Source organism: Dasypus novemcinctus, chromosome 6, assembly GCF_030445035.2.
Source record: "Dasypus novemcinctus isolate mDasNov1 chromosome 6, mDasNov1.1.hap2, whole genome shotgun sequence".
NCBI lineage: Eukaryota > Metazoa > Chordata > Mammalia > Cingulata > Dasypodidae > Dasypus > Dasypus novemcinctus.
The window spans coordinates 20716448-20743889 of NC_080678.1; the positions used below are offsets into that span (position 1 = coordinate 20716448).

At 35.8% G+C, this 27442-nt stretch overlaps 1 protein-coding gene across 1 annotated transcript in view; it reads left to right on the top strand.

Moving 5' to 3' along the window:
* Positions 1-26886, top strand: part of PDZD8 (PDZ domain containing 8) — a 96783-nt gene extending 69897 nt beyond the window's left edge. Inside the window, exons 4-5 of the mRNA XM_004471541.5 lie at positions 18710-18872; positions 22243-26886. Of these exons, the coding sequence (XP_004471598.2) occupies positions 18710-18872; positions 22243-24446 (2367 nt within the window). The 3' untranslated portion in view covers positions 24447-26886. The remainder of the gene's footprint in view (positions 1-18709; positions 18873-22242) is intronic.
* The last annotated feature ends 556 nt before the right edge of the window (positions 26887-27442 follow it).

Here is a 27442-nt window from a genome sequence, read left to right on the forward strand (position 1 = left end):
TGGCTGCCCCCACAGCCATCACAAACTTTAGAACACTTAACATTTGGTATAAAGCGAATTCATTTACAAATTAGCACTATAACAAAAGATTTTAGCTAGACTTTTCTACTGTTTAAACTTTACATCTAGACTAAGCTCTACCAGAAAAGCCGATCCATTTTCTTGTAACCAAGTTTTGTTTTCTTTAATCTAGACTAATTTCCAGGATATTAGGACTTGAACCTATAAATACTTTTCTTATTAAAATCGAGACTCTACTCCTTTAGTGGATATAAAACTAGTACCAGATTTTAACATGCAGTTAGACAAACTCAAAACACCAGGGCTTTTCCCCGGTTTTCTTCTTTTTCTCAAGCCTAGAGAGAACGGCTTCCCCCCAGCTTTCTGGGGCTACTAGGGTTCTTTTGGGAGGTGATCAGCCTCCCCTTCTTAGCAATTAAACTAGGGCCTTCCAGACTGTGCTCACCCGGGGAGTCTTACCTTCTTCCATGTTCGGAGTTTTTTTTCGTTCCCAGAATCTTTCTCTTCAGACCTTACATTGCCCTCGATTTTTGTCGGGAAGATTCTGGTGGAGCCCACATCTTTTCTGGATTAAATTTAATCTAGGGGCGTCCAGATTTGGGGTTCACCCGAGTCCTCCCGGCTTCCTCGGGGATTTGGAAGGGGCAGCAAAATGCTACCGTCTCTGGCCTTCATTTATTGTCCCATCTGGGTCGCCAAATATGTTGTGGAATTTAAGAGAAGTTTAATTATTTGAGTATAGAGAGGCCAGGACTCAGGAATGATTTTGAGAAGGAAAAATGGTTTATTGACGGCTGGACTCGGGAGCTTTCAGTTTGAATCTCGAGCCTCGAACAAGATTTTCAAACGTCTTTTATACAGAGAGGAAAGGCTAAATGGTCCCTTTGTTTCAGTTCTCAATAGGCTTCAAGTAGCATATATCTTTTACATCTTAGGTAAGCTTTTAGCATGGACTCTAGACATTTTAGATAAGCCTTTAGCGTATTTGGTTTTTGCATTTTCCCTAAATACTTAAAGTTTATAGCCCCCGCATTGTTAAACATTTCTTGGGACTGGAGCTGCTGCTAGTCCCCAAGGGCAGGACTGCAGCCCCCCACCGTTCCACACCCACAAGTCAAACAACTTAGTTATCTTTGAAGAGACAAAGAGCCTTCCACCCATAGCCCACATCACTAGAACTTATAAATTGTTTTATTAGCTTCTCAAAATTATAATTTCTTGAATGTATTTCTAAACAGAAAGTGACAGTACTCTAGTTCTAACTAAATCATTTTACTTCAAAATTGAGCCAAATGTTAACTTGTGTTACTTTACACCCATGTGTATATGTGAATGAGAGAGAGAGAGAGAGGGAGGGAGAGAAAATGAATCAAGAAGGACAAGAGTATGTGCTGCTTCTTGCGTTTAGCATTATATTAATGAAGTTAGTGGGAACTTCAGTTGTGGTTATAGCTTGTCATATATTTGTGCCCTGTAGTCAGTGAATATTCGCATTCAATGAATTGACCAGGACCGTACATCTCTATTAATACATTCTGTGCTGAGTATGTTGTACATAGTTGACCTTGTAAACAGGTCAGTAACTTTATCTCTTATATGTAAGGGAAGTTGTTCTGATTTTAGAAAGCTTGACCTCTCAATTGCAATTGTCTGGGAAGAAATCTTCAATGCTTTGGCCATGATTGTCTGGATCCCTGCTATTCAGAATTCATTTGTCACCAAGCAAAGGTGATATGTATCCTGATCCGTTAACATTGATGGATTTTGATTGCTTTTGAAGATCCTTAGCATGTAGAGTTTTGGTTACTTTGACCACAGGAAGCTGTGTTTTATTCTGATGAACACAGGCACCAAATATTTCAAACCCAAGAAGCTTTCTTTTTTTGCTGCCTTAATAGAATGCCTTTTGAAGTCCACAGGACAAACTATCTAAAATATGAACAATCCCAGAAAATCTGGGGTATTTTGTTGCCATAAATAGTTCTTTAAGACATCTGTTTTCCAAAACTTCAATTTTTAGAATCTCTATACTGCCAGAAAGCCCTTAAAATAAACAAGATAGGGTACTTCTTTTCTGGAGTAATGAAGAATTGAGAAACAGGGGAGGAAATCCAGGTTGTGGCACTTTTTAAAAGGAGGGGAAAGCAGACCATTCTCTGAAACTGTGAGAAAGCAGGTGAAGCTAGAGCACTGGCTTGGTACTGAGAAGACCTGGAGGAGGGGCAGAGGGTAGATGCCTTTGGGGTTTCCCACATAAATAGTTCTGTATAGGCTCTTTGGCTAGTCTACAAAAACCCATGTTATAGCTATAAGAGTATATGTTTAAAATTTTTTTTTAATGTAGGAAATAAGACCACTATAGCACTAGTAGTTGAATAAAAAGGAGAATAAAGCAGTGAGTAAGAAATGTCCTTTCAAAACATGTTTAATGATGGTGGTTGACCTTCAGGGCTCCCCTCTTCTAGAACTAGGTGTTATTTTCACTTACCCATCTCACATCACCATGCTTCTCAAGAAAGAAATAAGTGAGCTCGTGCAGGAAGTTCTTTGCTTGTTCCAGGCAGCCCCTGGCCACCCGGAAGGAGTGTGTAAAGTATAATTTCTTCTCCCTATTTAACTTTGTTGTTTAGGGAAAGGAATGAAGAGATAAAAGGGAAATTAAGTTTAAATCAGCCCAGGTAGGTGGGAAGGAGGTTGTCCATTGCCTTTGGATCCTGGCCCTGGGGCAGGGCAGAGGCAGTAAGGCTGGGCTTAATTAGACAAAGAACTTAAAGTTAACACTCTGGCTTCTGAATTTAGACCTGTTTTTACCATTTTGTCCATTATGTTTAGGCATTCAGAAGTTGGATATTTATCTTCTCATACATCTCAGGAATCAGTTTACTCCAAGTTGCAGGTGTTCACATCTCAAGTGGAGTTTTCCCTGAGAAAAATAAGAATTTTGCTGATGACTTTATTTTTAGGGCCTCAGCCTTTGTTTAGTGATTTATAAAGTGCATTATTTCACATCTTGATTAGTGTATCCCTGGGAGAAGTCTGTTTTCAGACTCTCCAGATTTGTGCTTTATGTTCTTGGATTTTAGGTTTAGATTATTTGAACTTTGTGAATATGATAATGTAGAAGTGGCCCAAGAAAGAAGTCCTCTGATGGTTTTAAGTATATGTACTATTTCTTTATGAAACGTTTTATAAGTAGTATGTTTTATAGCCAGTAATAAAACTTTTAAGCAATCTGAAATACATTTTTAAACATTTGACTTTTTAGTGTTTTTAAGAAAGCTATTATCTAATATATGCAATGTGGTATCTATTATCGCCCCATTAAAATCATCCATTCATGCTGATCTTTATGAAACTGGGATTTTAAAACATAGAGATTGTTTAGATTTGAAGAATCAGTGTGGATTAAACATTTGCATTCAAGTTTCCAGTCAGTAATTAGCACATTCACATGGTTCTTATACCACAGTTGCCATTTACTAGCTTTGACCATTATGAACATGAAACCGGAGGATGAATTGATACTATGATTCTTTTCTAAGGTCTTTTAGTTGAATGAACCGAGATTCCCTTCCTCTTTTCGTAGATTGAACTTTTCCAATAATTATATTAGTGAACTTTTTCCAGTTCTTCAAAAATATCAACCAACTCTTCAGAACTGCTGCTCTCCTTCAGACCCGCTGCTCTCTGTTAGATGTATTGCCTCCGTTCCTGCCCTGACCTAGCCAACTTCTACTTACTCGTCAAGTGTCTCCTTAATGTTTGGGGACTCCTTTTTTAAGTCACACATTATTGTAATTACTTGTTCATGCCTACCTTTCCTTGCTTCCATGAGGCCAGAGAAGTTCTTCTGTGTAGTTCATGGCTGGGAGTCTCAGACCCAGTGCACAATGCCTAAATATTTGCATGAGTAGATACATCAATTAGTGCCCTTATTTCAATTACAAGTCAATTTAGTCTTTCACTTAGTAATCCCTTTATTGTTCTTTGCAGTTTGTTTTTTTCTTTTCTGCTCAACATTACAAGTTCATGTAGGAGAGAATATTTTGTAAAGTAAAAGTTATACTGGTGTGTTATTAAAATATGTCCTCTTCCTATCCATTGTATAATGGATAAAATTGTTAGTATTAGAAAAGGATAAAAAAATAATGTTATTTTTCCACGGAGGTGAAACTAAGGTATCCTAGTAGAGTCTAGGAAAGGCTGAAAGAATATCAGAATTCAAGCGCTCTTAAAGACTATCAGTGCTTTTACTAAATTGCTTTCTACCAGAGAGATGTACATACAGCTAGCATATTTTAATCTGTCTGACATTAGTGGAGTTAAATCCAAGCTGTTCACAATCCTGTATGTATTGAACCCTGTGATTCAGCTCCTGAAATTGTTTAGTTAGCATGTGTCAGCAATTCTTGACAATTTATAAACTTTTTTTATATGCCATAGAAAAATTTTCTACCCCAACAGAAATTCACATCAATTTACACAAACTAAACACTTTGCATCCTGCCTTTAATATTTGTAACTTTCCAGTTTAATAAATACCACGCTTTGAGTTTAAATGAGATATTGTATGTGATGGTCACTAGCACAATGCCTGGTAAGCTAGAACCCGTTTGAGAGAAACAGGTATCCATTTTAAGTTTAGCCTAAGGAAAAGAAGAAGCACTTATCCGGATAGTAGAATGTTTCATGGACCCCAGAGCCCTCACTGTTCGTGATTATTTGGGTTTAGGCACCACATCACTTTAATGAGAAATGTAGCCCAGAAACAAACCAGAACCAGGGACTGAATCACCATCAGGTCTCTATCTCCTTTCTGTTCCTTGTTGTTCATGCACTTCTTTTATTCTTCACATTTTGGACTGGCTTTCTCTGCTTCCCAGTCCATAGTAAGATATACAGATGCCTGCAGCTACAGCTATGTTTATTCCATTCAGGGAATTCCAAATATCCCAGAAGAAATTCTAATTGGCCCAGATTGGGTCAGGTGTGTGCTCCAAGATCATGTAATGAGGCACTGTTGTGGAATTTAAGAGAAGTTCAATTAATTGAGTATAGAGAGGCCAGGACTCAGGAATGATTTTGAGAAGGAAAAAAATGGTTTATTGACGGCCGGCCGGACTCGGGAGCTTTCAGTTTGAATCCCGAGCCCCGAACAAGATTTTCAAACGTCTTTTATACAGAGAGGAAAGGCCAAATGGTCCCTTTGTTTCAGTTCTCAATAGGCTTCAATTAGCATATATCTTCCACATCTTAGGTAAGCTTTTAGCATGGACTCCAGACATTCTAGATAAGCCTTTAGCATATTTGGTTTTTGCATTTCCCCTAAATACTTAAAGTTTATAGCCCCCGCATTGTTAAACATTTCCTGGGACTGGAGCCCTGCCAGTCCCCAAGGGCAGGACTGCAGCCTCTTATCTTTCCACACTCACAAGTCAAACAGCTTAGTTATTTCTGAAGAGACAAAGAGCCTTCCACCCATAGCCCACATCATTCCCCCCTTTCTGCCAAAGATTAACTTGCTAAGCTTTGGCATAATTATTGTTGGAGCTATGAGGTGGATGGCTGTTTGTTGTCTTGACTGATTATTTATCAGTCTTTAGTACAGCATCCAGGACCGTTTTTAGAAGTTTAGAACTTTTCATTCTGGACAGCAGAATCTTGGGCAGGGGCCTCCTGCAGTTATTCTGCTGCCACTGGCACTCACGTGGATTTCCAGTCAGGTTCCAGATCCATCTATTACTTTTCTTTTACTCTTAAAGAGTTTACACCTTTAATTTAAAAGGGGTGCTGAAGGGAGACGATCTCTTTTCTGTAACTGCTTCCTGCTGGCCATGGGCTGTAGTCATTGCCTAATAAGGTGTAAAACTCTTAATTTATTCTAACTGGAGGAAGATGGATCTGGCATTCTGTACGAAGTTGGATGAAGTTTTCATATGGTTAATAAGATGTTCACTCTGAAAGAAACAAACTTAATTAAAAATTTGGAATACCCGTTTTTTAAAAGAGGACACATTGGATTACAGAGGTAGACAAGGTTAGGTGCCTATAAAGATGGCACTCCTTAAAAGCTGGTGGGAACAGCATATATATTCTTTTTTAAGTTATCCATCTTTAGAGAGAAATTGCAACAGACACTTAGCTTTGTCTGAAGACACATTCCAAGCTGTTCAATGATTGACACTCATTCGCTCTGTCAGATGCTCCTGGTGAACTGGCACTCCTTGGGCAACTGGCTTCACTCAGGATTAGAACACTAATTTGGAAATACTCTTAGTTTTCACCTGTGGGAGTGATCAGAACTACAGAATAAAGATTTTTACACCTTGGTTTTCATTGTACAATTTCTAGCAATTTTGACTTGTTCAATAGGTGACTCACCATCAGCAAGCAAGCCTCACTTTTGCTAACTTGAGACTGGCTGAGACTGCCACCTTATTCTATAGACATGTTATTAACTGTTTAGAAAATGATTTTACCAGGAATTTAACATGTCTAATATACTTCTGCACTTGATCCAAAATAGAAAAGATAACATTACAATTATTAGGCATATATTTAGTACAGGATAAAAGTACAGCACTTAATATTAACTAATGTATTACTTAATGCATAAGGATTCAGAGTTGCCATTATTAGTTTTGAGTTTCAGGTTTGTAATACTTTACATGTTATCTCTCCATGAGAGCAGGCCATAATGCCAATTGTGTTTAAGTTTTACTTACAGTCTCCTGGTATCATGGCTCCACTTAGCATGTTCTTCAACGCAGTGAGCAAGTTGCAGCATCCTTCCAGTATTCCAGAGATTTTCCAGTATTCTACTAGCCTGGTGCATAGTGCTCTCTGGCACCATGGAACAGTGCCAGTCTGGAGGCGATATCCATTGTACACTTGGCTGTACCGAGTCATTATTGGCTGCAGGAGCTTGAAACTGCAATATAGTTTCCATCAACTTCAGGAGCAGAACCAGAGACTGATATAGCACATATTTTTAATTGAGGGGTCAGTGACCAGCCTAGCCAATAACTCACATGGAGAGGCCACCTGTAATGTATACAAGGCCTGGTTTGAATGCACAAGAGTTTGACAATGTTAAAGTTTATTCCTTGTTTTATATATATTTTAAACAACTTAACGCAATACATATATCAAATGACTATTTACTTACACAATTTTACTATGAAGATAACAGTAGGTGCTTTACTTTAGTAATAGAGGAAAAATATTATTTTTCATTGTTAGAATGAAAACAATTTTTCCAATAGAATCAAGACAACTTTTTATTACCATTTACTTAAATGTGTATTTTGCAGTGGCCTTCAGACAGGTTTATTATCATGAAGTTATTTCTGCTACCAATACCAATCTAAGTTTCTTTAGTTAACAATGACTTCTACAACTAGAACTATTTAAACATTTTCAGTTTGGAAGATGTTTTACAAACTCTTTATAATTGACTATAACCGCATTGACTAGACACCTCATGTTTAAATAAACTTACTAAATTACAATTACCAATGAAAGAAATTTACTCTTTATTTAAGAGAGCATATCTCCAATCTTTTCCCTTTAGCCTAATTTCACCAATGTGAACTTACAATTTTCACTTACAATTTTCATTACTGTAAAGATTTTGTACATATGTTAATTTAGTTTATAAATTAACTATGGGAGATTACACTCAAGTTAAATAAAATTGAAACCATAATAGTTTATGCAAGGAATGTTCTCTTTTTCCCTTACAGGAAGCTAAAAACTTCTTTTCTTTAAGTTATGAAAATTATTATTAAAAGCATACTGACTACCAGGTTTTAAAACACATTACACAATTACTTAATTTTTTTTAAAAATCATAACCTAGGAAAGATCTCCATAGTTTTTATGGACTTTCCTTTACTTACTGAAATTTGTTAATAGAGCCACTAATTACCTTATTTTGTTGGAAAGAAATCTTCTGGAAGAAAATAAGGCTCACCAGATTGTGGAGAAGAAAATACTTTATTCTCAATCTTGCAAGAAGGGGCGCAGAGCCAGATATGGCTGGTGCCCCGAACAAAGAAAAATGACACAATTTATACCCCTAAGCCTAGCATGCAAGCTCTTCCTGTTTTTCCATAGATTGGATACTTCAGAAGTTACAGCTTATCTGAGATTTAACTTTCCCACGCAAAAGTCTGATTTAACTGCTTCTTCTATCACATTCCAACCATTTTAGTTTTTACCTGCTCCCCCCCTTTGTCAAATAAGGAATAGAATTTAGTGCTGAAATGGCACCGACTTAGTTAGCTCCTTCTTGGGCATCCTTCCACTGCCCATAGGACTGGCCTAAACTGGTCTCCTCCACTGCTGTCCAACCCGGGAGTGGGAGACTGAGGCAGCAGGCCGCCAGGTTACATCAACATTTTTCTTATGTGAAAATTAACCTAATCTTTGTGTGTGTTTTTTTTTGTTTTTTTTTTTTTTGCAATTTATGGCTGACAAAGGTTTAAACTGGGAAATTACCAGGCAAACTGATTCTCAATTCCCTAGCCTAGTAAGATAGGTTTAATCTGCCACACCTAGTCTTGCCTTAAAAGCTCTTGCAAAGAGGAGGCCCTTTCCCAATTGTTTCCATAATCAGATTTCTATGACTTTTTCATCCTGCTTAGTTCAATTTGGGCTTTAAGAATATTTATAAATATAACTGCATATTTAATTTTTAACAATTTGAATAGACCTCTTTTAAGAATTTTTATTTGTTAATTTGATATTATCCTGATGTATGAAGACATACATTGAGCTTTTTTTTAAAAATGGGCAGACACAAAGAGTTAGACACAAACACAACTCATTGATATTACTTGTAATTTGCATTATTTTATATACTGTTTAGCTTAATTAATTAGGGGTCCAGAAATACATATTACTTATATAACTGCATATTTAACCTCAACAATTTGAGCAAATAGGCAGACATGAATAGTTTGACACAACAACATGACTTTAGTTACTTTAAACTTTTCAAAGACTTTTGAAACTCTTCTTAATTTGCACTATGACCATGCAGTTTACCACAAGAATTTTCTTTCTTACTTAATGGATTGTAATAACCAAAATGTTCTCAATGCCTTAGCACCATTTTGTTTTAGAACTTTATATTTTACTTTGAAATTAGCAGAATTTTGGATAAGCAACAAGATTAACTTTATATATATTTACTGAGGCTATTTGAAGCCTCAGGGAGACAGATTGCTTTCTCTCATGAATTGCCACTCTTAGGAACACTGACCGTCAAGGCAGGAGACTTCTCCCCCTCCACCCCCCTTTCTGATTTTGGAGATAATAAAACTCCAGTGGCCATTTAACCTTATTCTATCAGGCAGCAATTTATTTAGTTTACACTTGAATTCATGAGAGAAAGGGTTACTAATACCAGGAGAGGAGACAGTGATGTCCCAGCTCTTCTCAATTATGAAATAACCATAGGCAAAGGCAAAGGGTGAGGTTAGGCTTGAAGTAACCATAAACAAAGGAAAGGTTAGTGTAGAATTTACACTTAAATAATAGTTTCAGGCTAAATTCACCCAGCTATAATCTCAGTTATTGTCTTTCCACTGTTTTATAATATAAATGCATTTATATATGATTTTAACTCTTAGTTACAGTTTTTATTAATTTTTTTAAAAAACCTATTAATTTTATAACACCTTTAAATACCTTTCATTCAACTTATAACATATTAAATGAACTTAACCATTACTTTAATTTTCCTTTAAAGTAAAAGAATAAATCTCTTGCAGTTAGTTTGAAATAAAAGGCTACTTTTCAGGATTTGATTTCTAGAACATAAAATGTTCTTTTAAAAGAGGTAAGACTCTTCTTCAAACACTGAGGAAATGATGAGGTTAAAGCACAAGAAGCTATTGATAAAAGATTTTCTTTATATATTGATCTTACTCAATTTAATCATAAAAATTTCCCTTCCACAAACCTTCTACACTTTCAGTATTCATTCAGGTTCTGTCCCACACTCTACTCTTTCCAATAATCAATCATTTTATCTTAGGACAAAATCATCTTCTGTTGCCTTAACAATAAAAACACACTCCATATATCCCACATACTGAGTTACCAGGCAAACTTCTTACAACATATAATTGCCATTAATACTAAACAAGTTTGTTAAAATAATGAACTTTTCTTCACTTTAAATACTTAGTAGCATGTAATACCAGAAACAGTTTTTTTGGAAGTAAGTTGGCAGGGGAGATTGGCTGCCGAATAAGTTTGTTATAAAATTGCCTTTTATTATTATTATTATCAATTCAGTTTTGTTAAATAATGACTTTCTGCAATTAGCCACTTAAATACCTTAAACAATGCTTTGTAAAACTTTTATAATTATTTATACCCTTAAGACAAAAATTTTACCTTCACAGAACACATTCTCTTACTTAAGGTTACTACAATACCTTCTAAGAACCTGAGCAGAATGCAAACGTATTTTGGCTTTGACACCCTAAGGAGGGAACTTTACTGCATTTATTCTGATTCTGCTTTTCACCTCCTTCACTTCCCCCCCTTTCCAGCTTTCAGCCAAAATGGGCAGACAGAACCTACTCAAATTTGGCAACTCTCCCAGGAACCCAGCCGCCCTGACTGGGACATTCCCAACAGACTTGGGTGCTTGGCGCGGACACAGATGGCCTCCAAGCCGGGGCAAAGGGCCAGACCAGAGACAAGACAGCAGAACATGCACAAACATCTAGACTCCTCAGCTTTTGCCCCAGAATCATTTCACCCCCTTGCCAATGGCAAGGGAGGGCTCCAGCTCAGCTGTAATTCTACTTTATGTAAGGACACAACTCCAGCACTAACATTGAGCTGACACAGACAGAAGCACAAAGGTCACTAATCTGACTCACAAGTTTATATATTTATTTTCACCACGGCTGCCCCCACAGCCATCACAAACCTCAGAACACTTAACATTTGGTATAAAGCAAATTCATTCACAAATTAGCACCATAACAAAAGATTTCAGCTAGACTTTTCCACTGTTTAAACTTTACACCCAGACCAAGCTCCACCAGAAAAGCCGATCCATTTTCCTGTAACCAAGTTTTGTTTTCCTTAATCTAGACCAATTTCCAGGATATTAGGACTCGAACCTATAAATACCCTTCCTATTAAAATCGAGACTCCACTCCTTTAGTGGATATAAGACCAGTACCAGATTCTAACATGCAGTTAGACAAACCCAAAACACCAGGGCTTTTCCCCGGTTTTCCTCCTGTTCCCAAGCCTAGAGAGAACGGCTTCCCCCCAGCCTTCTGGGGCTACTAGGGTTCTCTCGGGAGGTGATCAGCCTCCCCTTCCTAGCAATTAAAGCTAGGGCCTTCCAGACTGTGCTCACCCGGGGAGTCTTACCTTCTTCCATGTTCGGAGTTCTTTTTCGTTCCCAGAATCTTTCTCTTCAGACCTTCCATTGCCCCTCGATTTTGTTGGGAAGATTCTGGTGGAGCCCACATCTTTTCTGGATTAAATTTAATCCAGGGGCGCCCAGATTTGGGGTTCACCCGAGTCCTCCCGGCTTCCTCGGGGATTTGGAAGGGGCAGCAAAATGCTACCGTCTCTGGCCTTCATTTATTGTCCCTTCGTGGTCGCCATTAATGTTGTGGAATTTAAGAGAAGTTCAATTAATTGAGTATAGAGAGGCCAGGACTCAGGAATGATTTTGAGAAGGAAAAAAATGGTTTATTGACGGCCAGCCGGACTCGGGAGCTTTCAGTTTGAATCCCGAGCCCCGAACAAGATTTTCAAACGTCTTTTATACAGAGAGGAAAGGCCAAATGGTCCCTTTGTTTCAGTTCTCAATAGGCTTCAATTAGCATATATCTTCCACATCTTAGGTAAGCTTTTAGCATGGACTCCAGACATTCTAGATAAGCCTTTAGCATATTTGGTTTTTGCATTTCCCCTAAATACTTAAAGTTTATAGCCCCCGCATTGTTAAACATTTCCTGGGACTGGAGCCCTGCCAGTCCCCAAGGGCAGGACTGCAGCCTCTTATCTTTCCACACTCACAAGTCAAACAGCTTAGTTATTTCTGAAGAGACAAAGAGCCTTCCACCCATAGCCCACATCAGCACAGCACTGAAATAATGTTATATAAGCCTGACTATTCCCACTATAATCATGAGGAGATGGGGAAGGACTTGGAAGACATTGGTGTCTTTTATCCTAAGCATATAGTTAGTGCTTTAAAGTATTAATTTCATTCCTTCTTACAAAAATGTCAGCCATGTCACAAAGTCCAGGTTTATGGAGCATGTTTATAACAAATAGGTGTGTTTATTACAAGATAACATACTGTAGGATATTTTATTTACTAGATAATTAGAATATATATGATTGATATAGTCTATGACATATTCTATGAAATGCTGCTTTTTCATAGTAAAATGTCTTCTATTATAAGCAGGTTAGGAGTTTTCACTCACATTTAATCTCAACTGATATATCATGATAGTTTTATTTCCTGTTGTGCACTGAACTCTTTTCTATATCTCTTTGCTCTAACAATGTTACCATGGCCTGGAATGATAGTCTCTCCCACCCCCAACCCAAGCACCACACCCTACCCCAATTCTAAGACTATCTTTTCAGTTCCTTTCTTGCTTCAAGATATAACCTAAATATCATCCCCTTATATGAAGCCTTTCTCAGACCATTCGCCCAGAGGCAGTATTCAACTCCCCTGAATTCCCATTCACTTTATCCATATATATTTTGTGGTCCCTTGTGGTCCATTGTGCTTCAGTCTTGCAGTATAGTTAAATACTCCCCAAAGCAATACTAACCAGTATTTATATTATTGACCACAATGAGTCCACCCATCTGGCAAAGGTAAGGGCCTTGTGACCTGAGCAGTCTCAGAACCCTGGAGATGATACCACTTTCATGGCTACAGATTTGGATTTGGAGAGTTTGGCCTAAAACTACCAAATAAATTCTGGATAAAATGGAAGCTCAAGCAAATCAAGATGGCTAGTAAAATCATTTATCATTCCCATTTCACATAAGAAATACAGTTTTCCTAAAGGTGATATGTCTTTATTCTCCTGCATAGAGGATACTTCCTAACATGTTGAAATTTTACAATTTTGGAGAAAGTAAACCACCTTTATAATTTCCACTCTCTGAAAGTACAAGTCATGATTGAACCCATTACTTTTAGTAGGTTTGAAACGTTGGTTGTTGTCCCCTTAATACTGTTTCCTGATATTTCAGTCACCATCTTTGTCTTCTCTACTAAGACAGTTTTAAATCATGTAGTTGTAAATTATCAAAATTCATAGGTTACATTGGGTTGTATGTATGCCTTTTTCTCAATCTTTGATCCTGTAAAAGTAAATTAACAATAATATGGTCTGGATATTCTAATGTCTTGAATTGATGTTTGTTTCATAGGTTTGCCTTGTTTTCTAACTGGATATTGAGTTCATTCACAGTAGAGACTGGTTTTTAATTTCCTTTTTTATCTCCCTTTTTGACTAGATCTTGTGGTATTACTATTACTAATAATAGTAATAATCGATGTTGAGCCTTTTGATATCACCCCATCTGAGAGATTATTTACCAGTGAAGTTCAGAAGGTTTAAATCATTTGCCTCAAGTTGTAAAGTTAGTATGTGTGCATTTATATGAACTAATACTCAAATTCAGTTCTGATTTCTAAACCTGTGTTCCATTTTTTTAACAAATCAATTTTATTGATATATATTAATAAAGCATGACTCTATCCAGATTATACAATAGGTTGGCGTTAGGTATATTCACATAGTTGTACATTCATCACTTCATCTTTAGAGCATCTTCATTATTCCAAAAATAATTATAATAATAAAAATCAAACAAAACTCATCACCTCTCAGTCTCTCTGTTCTTCCCATGCTGTACATAGCTGCTATTCTGTTTCCTTCTCCCTAGTATATTTATATTTTGTAAAAAGTCTTATAGCATTATCACCCATATTCATATTTTACATGAGGTTTCACTGTTATACGGTCTTATGTTACATTTTTTAGATTCCTCGTGCCACTGATAAGGATAGAAGCGGTCACAGAAGAACACACAGTGAATGGACAGAGAGCAGACAACTGGGGGGGGTAGTGGGGGGGAAGGCGAGAGAAATGAAGAATAAATAAATAAATAAAATAAAAAGTGGTCTCTACTGGCCAGATTCACTGAAGAGAAGCCCTCGACACACCCTCCCCTTCCCTTCTAACAGCTGACAGGGAGGAAGACATCTGTTCCCCTCTGTTGGCTGCAGTGAGCCAGTGGTTTTACCCTGGCTTAATAGCTTGGTTGTGGGCGCAGGGAGCCCTTCTCAACTGCTTCACAGGTTTGGTAACTGATGTTTGTTGTTTTTGTTCTTTGTTTCTCTGTCCCTTGCCCTCCTTGGAGTTTTCTTTTGTTATATCACATCGCTTTTCTATGCTAAGAAGTACTAAGTAATTTTCAAATTTTTTTCTTAGAAAAAAATTAAACATACAGGAATGTTGAAAGAATAATTCATTGAATACTGTATGCCAACTCACCTGGTTGTAAATTGAATGATTATGATTATATCTGTGTGTGTGTTTTTTCCCTTGGTAAACCATTTGAAAGGAAGCTGAAGATATCTTATTTGACCCCCAAATATTTTACTATTAATCCCCTATAAATAAGGACATTCTATATAACCACAATAACCATTACTATAAGAAAATTAACAATTCCCTAATCTCACCTAATTTTCAACCTGTGTTATATCCCAGAAGTATTTTTTGCATCTTAAAAGACTATAGCAACAACAACAAAAAGATCCAATCAAAAGTCATGTTACATTGGGTTGTATGTCTCTTTAGGGTCTCTCTTGTATTTTTGTTGTTGTTGTTGTTTTTTAATCTAAAACAATCCTTCGCCTTTTTGAGAAAGTTACAAAGTAGTGATTTTTCTAGTTCTGTCACTTGTCCTACATTTATTAACTGACTTCTTTTGCCAGGGTAGATCGAGGGATAAAAAAGAGCTTCCTTTCAACAGAGCACTAAATAGTTTAATACATAATTGAATGGATGGATGAATTTAAGAGCTAATCATAGAAGCAGTACTTACATAAATTCTACATTTAAATGAAAACTATTGGGGGGGGCGACCTCCAGGAAAAACTAAAGGTTATAAGAAAGAAAATGTAATAATGCCCAGATTTGCAATATACAATATTTTCATAGTCATAATGTTATAAACATTACTGATATGTAGCTTTTTAAAAATCAAATATTAAGCAGCTTTGATAGCTTAATTATAATTAGAAAACTGATAACCAACTTTGATGGTAGAGTTTAGAAGGTAGAAAGTATAGAGAGAATAGGTGAAAGGAAGGAAGGATAGAAGCCCTAGTATCAAAAGAAATATTGTCTGTAGTTGATGGAAAAAGGTATAGGGGTATAAGTGCATTGATTAAAGTTGGAAAAAAGTTATCAAGAAGAACTAAAATTAGTGATGTAACTCTCCTGAAATTTGGGGGAAGGGAGAATAGGCTCTGTCCTCATCTGTTAGAGTAGGAATTCAAAATATTTTCTAAAATTTGACATATGGAAAAATGACAGCATATGCATATTATCTAGAGAAGAGAAGGTAACCCCTAGAACAACTAAAAATAGAAACCTTTATAAAGAGTTGAAAAAGTGTTTGCTATAGCATGGGGTGGGGATGAGGTATGGTTTAGGGAGTCAAGTTTGTTGCTTTATGTTGTATGTTCAATTGTGTATTTTATTTAACTACATACAAATACTTGATAAAATTTAGAAGTTTATTTTAATTCTTTTAAGATTTAACAGTAAATAAAATAGAACTTTTGTTATTTTCTACATGTTTTTTCTTTCAGACATACATATGTTGTTTTATGTCTTGTTAAACCCTGTATTTACAGTTGGTAATTCCAGTTATCTACAGTTAAAAGTCAGCATGCAGTTTACTGACATAAGTTAAAAGGAAAAATTACTCAATACTGCTCTCTTTCCTGATCGATTTAAGGAACATCTAAATTTATGCCCAGGTGTTTTTATTAGATTAGGTAAATCAAAAAATGAAGAGCTATCTAATTAGTGATCTGTATATTTAGGTATCTTAAGATTATAACAAAGGCACAATCAGGACTTTTGTGATTTTCAGGGCTTTGTTTTTTTGTTTTCCTTTTAATAGCTTCATTCAAGTATAATTTAAATACTGTAAGTTCACAAAGTATAGAGTATGATGAATTTTGGTAATTGTGTACAGTCATGTAACTTCCATCTCCATAGAATATTTTCATCACCTCAAAAATTTTTTCTTGTTTGCCCTCAACCTCCAGTCCCAGATCTTCATTCCCTGGCAAGTGCTAATCTGCTTTCTGGCGCTATGATTTTGAATTTCCTAGAATGTCACACAAAATAAATCATAGAGACTTTTGTGCTTGACTCCTTCCACTGCTAACAGGTTTTGAGACTTATCAGTGTTATTATATGTATTAATATTTTATTTCTTTTAGTTGCTGAGTAGTATTCCATTATATGAATGTACAACTAATTTGGTTATTAATTCACCATTTGGTGGATATTTGGGTCAATACCAGTTTCTGGCTCTTATGACTACTGCTCCTTGAATAATTGCATACAAGTCTTGGTGTAAACGTGTGTTTTCATTTTTCTTTCATAAATACCTAGGAGAAGGATTGCTGGGTCATATTTTAAATGTATATTTAATTTAATAGGAAACTCCTAAATTGTTTTCCAAAGTATATGTATTATTTTTCATTGCTACCAGCAATGTATGAATTACAGTTGCTTCCCATCTTCATCAACTATTGGTATTATCAGTTTTTAATTTTAGCCATTCTAGCGGGTACGCGATAGTATTATCTCGTGGTAGTTTTAATTTATATTTCCCTAGTGGCTTTCTAGTTCAGGATTGTTTTACCTCTTCTAAGTTTTTGCTTTTCTATGTAAGTTTTAAAATTAGCTTGCCAGTGTCTTTGAAGAAGTCTGTCGGGATTTTTTTTTTTTTTTTTAGAGAAATTGTGAGTTTACATAAAAATCATGCAGAAAATACAGAATTTCCATGTACCTGCACCTTCCCACTCAGTTTGCCCTATTATTGACTTTTGCATGATTGTGGTACCTTTGTTACAATTGATGAAAATATATTATTATAATTACACTTTTAACTATAGTCCTAGTTAAGGCTCACAGTTTCACTCCTATGGTTTTTTTCTTCATTTGTTATTTTTATGTTTATAGGACTCAGACTCATACAGTCTAGTTTTTGACCCATTTGCCATTTTTAGCCTTCTGTAATTAGAAAAACTTATACTCTAAATTTTAGCTTTGACACTCTATATATTAGATATATATATGTATAGATATATATTTATGTCCACCTATTTGAGATAGTATATTTTTAAGTGCTTTGTTAACTGAAAAGCATTTTAACACTATAAGGTGATTATTTACTATATCTACTATAAGGCAGGTATTTGGCAAATGTTTTTGTAGGCTTAAGCACAATTGATGTCTTTTGGAGAGACTGATTTTTGTTTATTTTTGTAAACCTTTAGGTAATTAAAAACTTGACCACATTTCCCATTTCTTGAGCATGGCATGATTAAGATTTTCTTTCCTTTAAAAGCAACTATACAAAACCTATATATATATCAAAATTAAAGAACTTCTAATAAGAGCTCTTTTACCAACCAGCATTTAGGGAGGAAAATTAAATTTCTAGCTTTTAAAAAGGACTTCTATATTAAAGCAATGCAGGTGGTAATATGTTTATTAGCAGGATATTTGGCAAAGTCCCTCATGAGATGTCCTTGAAGAGTGGGCAGGATGGTAATTAGCCTAATTTGTAATTGGAAATAAACACTGATTGTATTCTTGTCATGTCGAGGGATGTGACATTCTATACTGGTCCACATTTTATCAATGATTTGAATGACAAATAGCATGTTTGTTTTTTAATTCACAGGTGACATGAATCTGAGATAAATATTCCTGATAAATTGGATGATAGACTAGTTTAGAAAATAAAATGATCTTGATACGTTAAAATAGGGAATCTTATTATTAATAACAAATAACTCGTAATAAAGTGTAAATGTATAAAACTTCTTTCCTTTGTACTCTCCTGATGCCAGAAAAGAAAATTTAACAATATGCCATTTAAAATGGAGTTTCAAAAGCATCCTAATGACATCATAAGAGTATTCTCATTTTTTTAAAAAAATTTCAAATTTAGAACTATATTCACAGTGAGATCTCAATTTTGTTTTAAAATATATTTTTAAAATAACATTTCTAAATAGTATGATTAGGGGTGGTTTTCTTTTCTTTTTTTTTTTTTTTTTGCCTATTTATTTCCAAATTTTCTAAAGTGAATATGGATCTTTAATAAGATACACTGAAGATAAGGAAATGTTTCATTTTTTTGATGGCCTGTATGTACAGTCTGAAAATACATTAACTTATATTGTTACTATTAAGATTTCTTCCTCCTTTGTCTGTAATAGTAGTTACAATGGTACAAAAGTTAGCATCAGCTGTAGTGTGCTGCTAACAGTATTGTTGCTTTCTCACTCCACTATTGTGAATCCACTGAATCTGTTTTCCTCTTTTTCTGTTTATCAAAGGTTGAATTAATAAAGGGAAATTTACAAAGTGTTGGACTTACACTTCGTCTTGTCCAGTCAAATGATGGATATGCTGGGCACGTCATAATTGAAACTGTAGCCCCAAACTCACCTGCTGCAGTTGCAGATCTTCAGCGGGGTGATCGACTTATTGCTATTGGAGGTAATTATACTAACATGCAATATACTTTACATTCACAGAGAAACTAAAAATTAGAGGTTTAGTTTATTTTCCCTCTCTTCTTGCATCCTTATTGCTATAATAAGCACGTATAAATGGAAGAAAGTAATAAATTTTAGTTCAAGTAAAAATCTGAAAGAAGCCTTAAAATACATGTGCCATTTTAGTCCTAGTCTGTAAGACTTTAAAATACTCTATCTTTAGACCACTTTTATATGACCTTCCTAATTTTCTTCCCTTCCTACCTTCTCCTCCTTATCCTCTATTTTTTATTGAATATAAAAGTAAGAGCAAGTCCACAATCACTTTCTGGAATGACAAACATCATCACCATTCTGAGCCTTATATTGGTGGTATTAGCACTATTATCCCTGGTCATTTCAGACTAGATAATGAACAGGAGAGAAATTAGTATTCCTTCTCCATGAGCACCTGAGCTGTCCTGTGGACTCCATGCTGTCCCTGAATATCCAGCCATGTCTTAGGATGCTGTCACTCAGAATTCAGCACAAATCACTATCACTCATAGAAAAATACATCACTTCCATGCCTTCCTTACAATTGGGTTGTTAGCATTAGCAACAAAAACTGGGTGGATTTCTCATTTATGCATATGTTAAGCTACAGTTTTGCTGAAACATAGTGTGTTTAGAACTGACCAATAACGACTGATTGAATCATGAAGGGCTAGCCATATTAGGAAGTTCTAAATTTCAGTGCGATGAGTTTGTAGGCTATAGGTTTTTGAGTTGAAGTTTTAGGCAGCACTGTATATGGTAATTAAAGTAGAGAAGGTCTGAGTGAGGTATTGCAGTTAAGCGCTGTTTATTACTGTGATGGAGGCCAGTAATCAGGAGGATCTGAACAGGGAATGAAGATGGATTAGAACTCCAAGTTAGAATTGACAGCTGGATGGATATAAGGAGTCATCTATCTCCAGGATTCAAATTGGGAGGGTGGCACATTCATTCACATAAGTAATGAGGGCAGGAAGAAGAGACAAAGAGGAGTTCTAAGTACACTGAATTTGAAGTGCCAAAGAAATACCCAGGTGGTAATATCTAGAAGCAGTTGGGAAAGTAGGACTGAAGCAAAGAAGAGGGGAAGGCCAACTACGGAAAAAGTTAATAGTTGAAACTACTGGAAAAGATATAACCATCCAGAGATAAAGCAAAAGGGATAAGAGAACTAATGACAGAACCTTGGCAAGGGAGAGGGGGGTTTAGATTTGCATATCAGGAAAAGGTATATAAAGAGGAAAAGAAACCAGAGGAGAGCTGATGAGAACCAAACTAGTAGAGTATCATGGAAACCAAGGAAAAGGAGTGTTTTAAAGAAAAGAAGGATGGGGAAAAAAATAAGAGAGAAGATAATTGGTAGAGCAAATTCTTGAGATAGGGACATAGGATCCAAAATACAAGTAAAGGGGTACTTGTTCCTCTGAGATAGTTTAATTCTGAAAATTGTTGGCAGATGAAAAGTGGCTTCATGTTTATCCTTTCAGTAAAAAGGCGACATCTTCTTCAGAGTGAAAAAACATGGGGATCATGAACTACAAAGGAACAGGAAAGGTTTGGAGCCAGTGTTTTAAAGACTTAGTTGATTGGAGATCAAACAAAAGATTCCTGTGCAGCACTGAAAGCCACCCTGAAGGAGGGTAGCAAAATTTGATGCTACATCCAGCTCTAAAGCTCAGGACCGGAAAAGGAGAATTGGTAGGGTTTAACAAAATTAGATATCAAAAAAGGCAAAGAGGGAAAAAGAATTGAAAGTGTTGAGAGCATCATAATTGCCATGGAGTTATCCTGAATGATACTGTAGGGACAGATACAGGACAGTGTATATCCTGCCATAACCCACTGCATGGACTGGGAGACAGTGTAAACTACAATCCATGTGGTATAACAGTGCTCCAAAATGTATTCACCAAATGCAATGAATGTGCCACAATGATGAAAGAGGTTGTTGATGTGGGAGGAGTTGGGGGATTGAGGGTGGGGAGTGGAGGGTATATGGGAACCTCTTATATTTTTTAATGTAACCTATTTTGTGATTATGTATCTTTAAAAAAAAGACAAAAAAATAAACTCTTGAGCCTTAGGTTGGGTAGAAAAGAAAGTGGTGTCAGGAGAGCAAGGGAGAAATAATTGAGCCTAGAAGCTACCTGCAAACAGATTCAGTTAGCAGACAGGATTATAAGAGGTTGAAAATAGGGGATTGTGATAAGAGATTAATTTCCAAGTGAAAGATTCTAAGTGATGACCAGATTGAAGGCATGATTTGGCCGGGGCAGCTGAAGTAGGAGAGCATATAAATTAAGGAACTCTCAAGTCAGGTTGTTAGAAAGGTAATGTACTTTGATTTTGCATGGACCTAGATCTTTGGAAAACGAAGATCCCCTTCTCACCTTTCTCTTAAATCCTATGTAAAGGAATAATAAAGTAGCAGGGGTAAATAATGTTTGAGGGAAGATGGAGTACATGGCAGGAAACAAATAGAGCTTTTAAATGAGAACACACCTAGACTATCTCTAGAAGAGCACACTGGAAGTTGATAACACTGCTTGCCTCTGGGAAAGGACAGTGTGTCTGGGAGATAGAGGGAGAAAGGAGATTTTTCACTGCACATCTTTTTTCACCTCTGGAATTCTGAATCATTGTTAATATAGCGTCTATTAGAAAACAGTACAGTGAAAGCTTAAAATATATACTATAGATACAGATGCAGGTAGAAACCAACTTGGTTAACTTTAAAACAATTTAGCCCTTACTTGTTTTTTTTCTGGTCCCAAAAGAGATTAGTTTGATGGGAAGCGCTAATAAAAAGAACTGAAAGAGTCCATTGTTCATAGTATATATAATGTTTTACTAAGTTATTTCAAGCATTGGGTCAATTTTTTATTTGAATTATCACACTGCTGATAATCCCTGAAATGTTTTGGAATTTTCTTCAGTAGAATCAGTTTCCATCATTCTAAGTCTGGTTTAACCTTTAGCAAAATCCTTTTAAATTTAGATCTTACTCAATTCACTTCCTCAATTCAGACTGAAAAATGTCCTTTAACCTAGGAAAGAATACAAAGCAATTAGGAGTTAGCAACTTGGCACCCTTCTAGGGATTTTTGTAGTATCGTTTAGTTTGAAAGTGTCCACGTGTCCAGGGTATAGGTGTATTCCCTACATTGATAATCAGTGCACTGATGAGTCCAATCATGAAATAAAATGTTTTTGAGGTTTCCCTAATACTTTTCTGTTCATTAAATCATTATGAATAATTAGCAATTATATGTAGCAAATATGGGTAATTTTCATTGTAGTATTTACATATTTTCCCTTTTAAAATCTTAAAACAGGTGTGAAAATCACATCCACCCTGCAGGTGTTGAAGCTTATCAAGCAGGCTGGTGACCGAGTTCTGGTATATTATGAAAGGCCTGTTGGTCAGAGTAATCAAGGTGCAGTGCTGCAAGATAATTTTGGACAGTTGGAAGAAAACTTTCTGTCAAACTCATGCCAACCAAATTATGAAGAGGAAGTAGCTGGGTTGGCAGTGGATGCTGAAAATAGAGACCTAGATTCTGAATTTGAAGACTTGGCAAGTGATGTTAGAACACAAAATGAGTTCAAAGATGAGGCACAGTCATTGAGTCATAGTCCCAAACGTACTCCTACAACCCTTTCTGTTAAACCCCTTGGAACTATATCACCAGTTTTAAACCGTAAATTAGTTACAGGAAGTCAGCCACCACCACCAAAGCTTCCATCCAAAGAAGGAAATAAACCCTTAGTCCTAAAGTCTTCTGAGATTACAGACCCAGTACAAGTGTCAAAACCAACCCAAGGATCCACTTTAAAACCACCTGTGCCACCACGACCACAAGTGAAAATTACTTTGCCTTCTGCTGACACCCAAAATCAGGCAGAACCAGATGTTCTTGTTGAAAAGCCAGAGAAGGTGCTACCTCCTCCTTCTGCAGATAAACCTGCTGAAAAGCTAGCAAAAAATTTAGATCACATAGATGATGCATCTGCAACTAAGCAGTTTTTAGTAAAGCAAGAAATGGCTAAAGATTTTACTTCAGAAAGTTCTTGCCCTATTAAGGAAAGTTCAGATGATCTTCAGACGTGGGAATCATCAGAAATTCCTTATCGTAATAAGCTAGGAAAATGGACAAGAACCAGAGCGACCTGTTTCTTTGACATAGAAGCCTGCCACCGATACTTAAATATTGCACTGTGGTGTAGGGATCCTTTCAAATTGGGAGGTCTCATCTGTTTGGGGCATGTTAGTTTAAAACTTGAGGAGGTGGCTTTAGGATGCTTAGCTACGTCAAACATGGAGTACCTTTCAAAATTCAGATTGGAACCCCCATCTCCTAAAGCTATGGTCACTAGAACTGTACTACGCAATCTGAGTATGCAAAAGGGATTCAATGACAAATTTTGCTTTGGTGACATTACTATTCATTTCAAATATTTGAAAGAAGGAGAACCAGACCACCATCCAGTTACTAACTTAGAGAAAGAAAAAGAATACCATTTGGTTGAAGAGGTTTCTGCGCTACCTAAAGAGGACCATTTTGTTGGACAGATGGGTTTAACAGAAAATAAACATAGTTTCCAGGATACTCAATTCCAGAACCCAACTTGGTGTGATTATTGTAAGAAAAAAGTCTGGACTAAAGCTGCTTCCCAGTGTATGTTTTGTGCTTATGTTTGCCATAAAAAATGTCAAGAAAAGTGTCTAGCTGAGACTCCTCTCTGTGGAGCAACTGATAGGCGAACTGACCGAACCCTGAAAAACCTCAGACTGGAAGGACAGGAAACCCTCTTAGGCTTGCCTCCTCGTGTTGATGCTGAAGCTAGCAAATCAGTTAATAAAACAACAGGCTTGACGAGGCACATTATCAATACTAGCTCTCGTTTGTTAAATTTGCGCCAAGTCTCTAAAACTCGCCTTGCTGAACCAGGAACTGATCTAGTAGAACCTTCACCAAAACACACACCCAACACATCCGACAATGAAGGCAGTGACACAGAGGTCTGTGGTCCAAACAGTCCTTCTAAACGGGGAAATAACACAGGAATAAAGTTAGTAAGAAAGGAGGGTGGTCTGGATGACAGTGTGTTCATTGCAGTTAAAGAAATTGGGCGTGATCTCTATAGGGGTTTGCCTACTGAAGAAAGAATCCAGAAGCTAGAGTTTATGTTGGACAAACTGCAAAATGAAATTGATCAGGAATTGGAACATAATAATTCCCTTGTTAGAGAAGAAAAAGAGACAACTGATACAAGAAAAAAATCACTTCTTTCTGCTGCTTTGGCTAAATCAGGTGAAAGACTGCAAGCTCTGACACTTCTCATGATCCACTACAGAGCAGGCATTGAAGATATTGAATCTTTAGAAAGTGTGTCTATAGACCAGCACTCTAAAAAAATAAGCAAGTACACAGATGATACAGAAGACGACCTTGGTAATGAAATAAGCCAACTAATAGACTCTCAGCCATTCAGCAGCATATCAGATGACTTATTTGGCCCATCGGAATCTGTATAACAGTCCATTTAAACTTTCACACAATTTGGAAAAATTTGCACCTCAAGTACCACAGATAGAACCATGTTTAAACCCTCTTATAATGTACTTTGGCCTGCTTCTCCAGTTATTTGCTTGTACAAGAACAAGAATGAAAGTGATTGTTTTCCCACAAAAACATGACCAGCTCACTGAATTGGTTGTTTCAGATTGCATTTATAGTTATATGCTTTTTGGGTTTATACTGGGAATTTATTTTTACTAATTTATTTTTAACTTTTTCTAATTATGTAATTATGTTAGCTAACTTTTCATGTATGTATGTGTGATATCTCACTATGTTATTTCCCTTTCCTCTTAGTTTTTGAATTAATGTTAAACAGGATACTGTCCAGATTCTTCAAATACTTTCTTTTCATCATGGTTTTAACAAATTTGCTGCATGCCCAAATTGACAACAGTAATCATTGAGGAAACAGGTTTTGAATTTTTCTTTTGTGGTATGAAGTTTGTCTTTTCACTTGCTTGAAATTTTTGTTATTTTGGATTTGTTGGGTGATTTTTGTTTCATTTTGTTTTTGCCAAATGTAATATGAAAGCAGATATTGAGGCCTAGTCTGTCATGCTGATTTAGTAAAAATCATTTACATATATTGCTTGCTTTATAGGCTTCTGTGAATTTTTTTTAAAGTTTTTATGATTAATTTGAAGAGCTTGTAAAATGTAATAGGCAATAAATATAGAAGCAATTGGTCAAGAATCTTCTAGAGAGGATACCAAAATTTAATTATTGAAAGCAGTAACCAGTACGATTGAAATACAACCTTTCAAAATATCAGTGCTTTCCTTTTAAATGGAGGTTCTAAACATTTATGATTATTTTTCATCTTTGCTTCTCCCATAGGAAATAAAGCATGTGCAAGGTTACTTAAATTTCAGAGGACTGTTCTTAAAATGACTGTGTTGATAACTTGTTTTGGCTGATTTTGTTTTATAAACATTTTCACATAGGAGTTTGGAGGAGAGGAATCATGCAGTTTGTTGCTTCACCTGACATCTTGCTTTCAGGCTTAAAGGAATGGTGATTATTCTGAATACTTCTGTAGTTCAGATTATCTTCATTCATTAAAAAAAGAAAAATGTAAAGTAGTACAGATAGGAATTGAGATCAGTTCTCTGAAAATAAAAATCTAGTGATAATGGATCCAGCTTGTGGGTCCCATGCATACCACACAACCAATGATAAACGTGTGAGCGTGACCTCTGTTTTATAGTATACTGTAAACATTTTGATTTTTTATAGACCTATATAATATATATGCATATGTTTTCCTTTTCATAGATAACTACCATGATAATGTATATATTAAAACTTAAGTGAATTTAAAACTAGATGGAACAGCTTCTGTGGCTGACAGGAAGAGGTATAATCTAGTATGAAGGATTCTGGCCCAGGTCTAAAGCCCAGGATTCCATACTGGAGTCTGAGTTCAGGCTCTTTCCTTAATGAACCATGCAGCCATGAGCAAGTCACAAAAAGGCCCTTGCCACAATTTCCTCATCTGTAGAATGGGAATGATATTTACTCTGCCTCATTGGTTTATTGTGAGGAAAACAGTAGCATAATTGCAAAAGTACTTTGAAAACTAAAAAGCTATACAAATAAAAGGTATTATTTATATGGGTGATAAAAAAATTTTGAGGGTAGAAAAGTTAATCCACTTTTAAAATCAATAGCCAACTCTCACCTGTTTTTATTAAGTGAAATATTAAAGTACTAAGTAATTTTTGTTGGCCAAGTTTATAACAAAAACGTATGTGTGTTACTCCCCCTTATTTTGTGGTTTAAGCATGCTGTGCATTTTGAAAGAACATTGCTATAGAAGACTTTACACTAAATTCTCTAAAAGCTGAAATATTGTTCTCTAATAAATGCTTGAAACAATCAGCCCATTACAATAAACAGGTGTCATCTTATCATAAAAAATAACTTACCATTGATAACATGGAAGGTGCAGTATCTGTAAATGGCTGGTTTTTATGGATTATACCATGGAAGTTTCAATGGCATCCAGGCATGATGAAAGTGATGGATTTGAAAGAGCTGTAGAAATAATGCAAAACTTTGGTTTCATAAGAATCTACTTGTGTTTTAAAAATATTTTACTCTATAGAACCATAATTATGTAAAGCTCAGTAATGCTGCTAATGATACTTGTAAAATACACATTTACTGTAGTGTGATATTTTTATATATACGGGGGAGAGGTAGTAGAGGCTTTAGAGTTGCTCTTTTCGGGTTGTGGGGGCAAGGAGCCTGCCAAACAGCCACGGTATAGTAAGATATGAGGCATCAATGGAAAAAGCTGTAATATATTACATTTCTAATGTAATCTTGCTGCCATGCTATGTTATCAATAGCTCAATAATAATAATAATAAATAAAGACTGCCACAGAAAATGAGAATATCTTCATTTTGATGATATCTAGAAAAATGTGATGGCTGCTTCATCTCTTGGATTATAGCCTGGTAAAGTGTGGCCATGCAGACTAACTTAACAAAGTTGCCTTAAAAGCATTAAAATATTTTTTCTCTGTTGTTTCCTTAACCTGTGAAATACTGGATTTATGGATTTGCCTCTGCTATATACTACTAATTTAACTATTTAAAATCCATTTTTCACTTGGTATTTAGATGAATGGATTAGAAAAACTGAGCAACATTATAGCATTACTTTTCAATTGGAATTAATATGCTATATTTCTTTTTTCTTTTTTAATTAATTTATTTTAATTAAAGTTAATAGATCACAAGAAATGTTACATTAAAAAAACATAAAAAAACCAAAAATGTAAGAGGTTCCCATATAAACCACTCCCCACCCCCTACCACATCATTTTTGTATTTTTTTTGAAGATATATACATCACAAAAAAAATGTTACACTAAAAAATATGAGGTTCTTGTATACCCCCCACCGCCACCCCCACCCCACTCCTCCCACACCAACAACCTC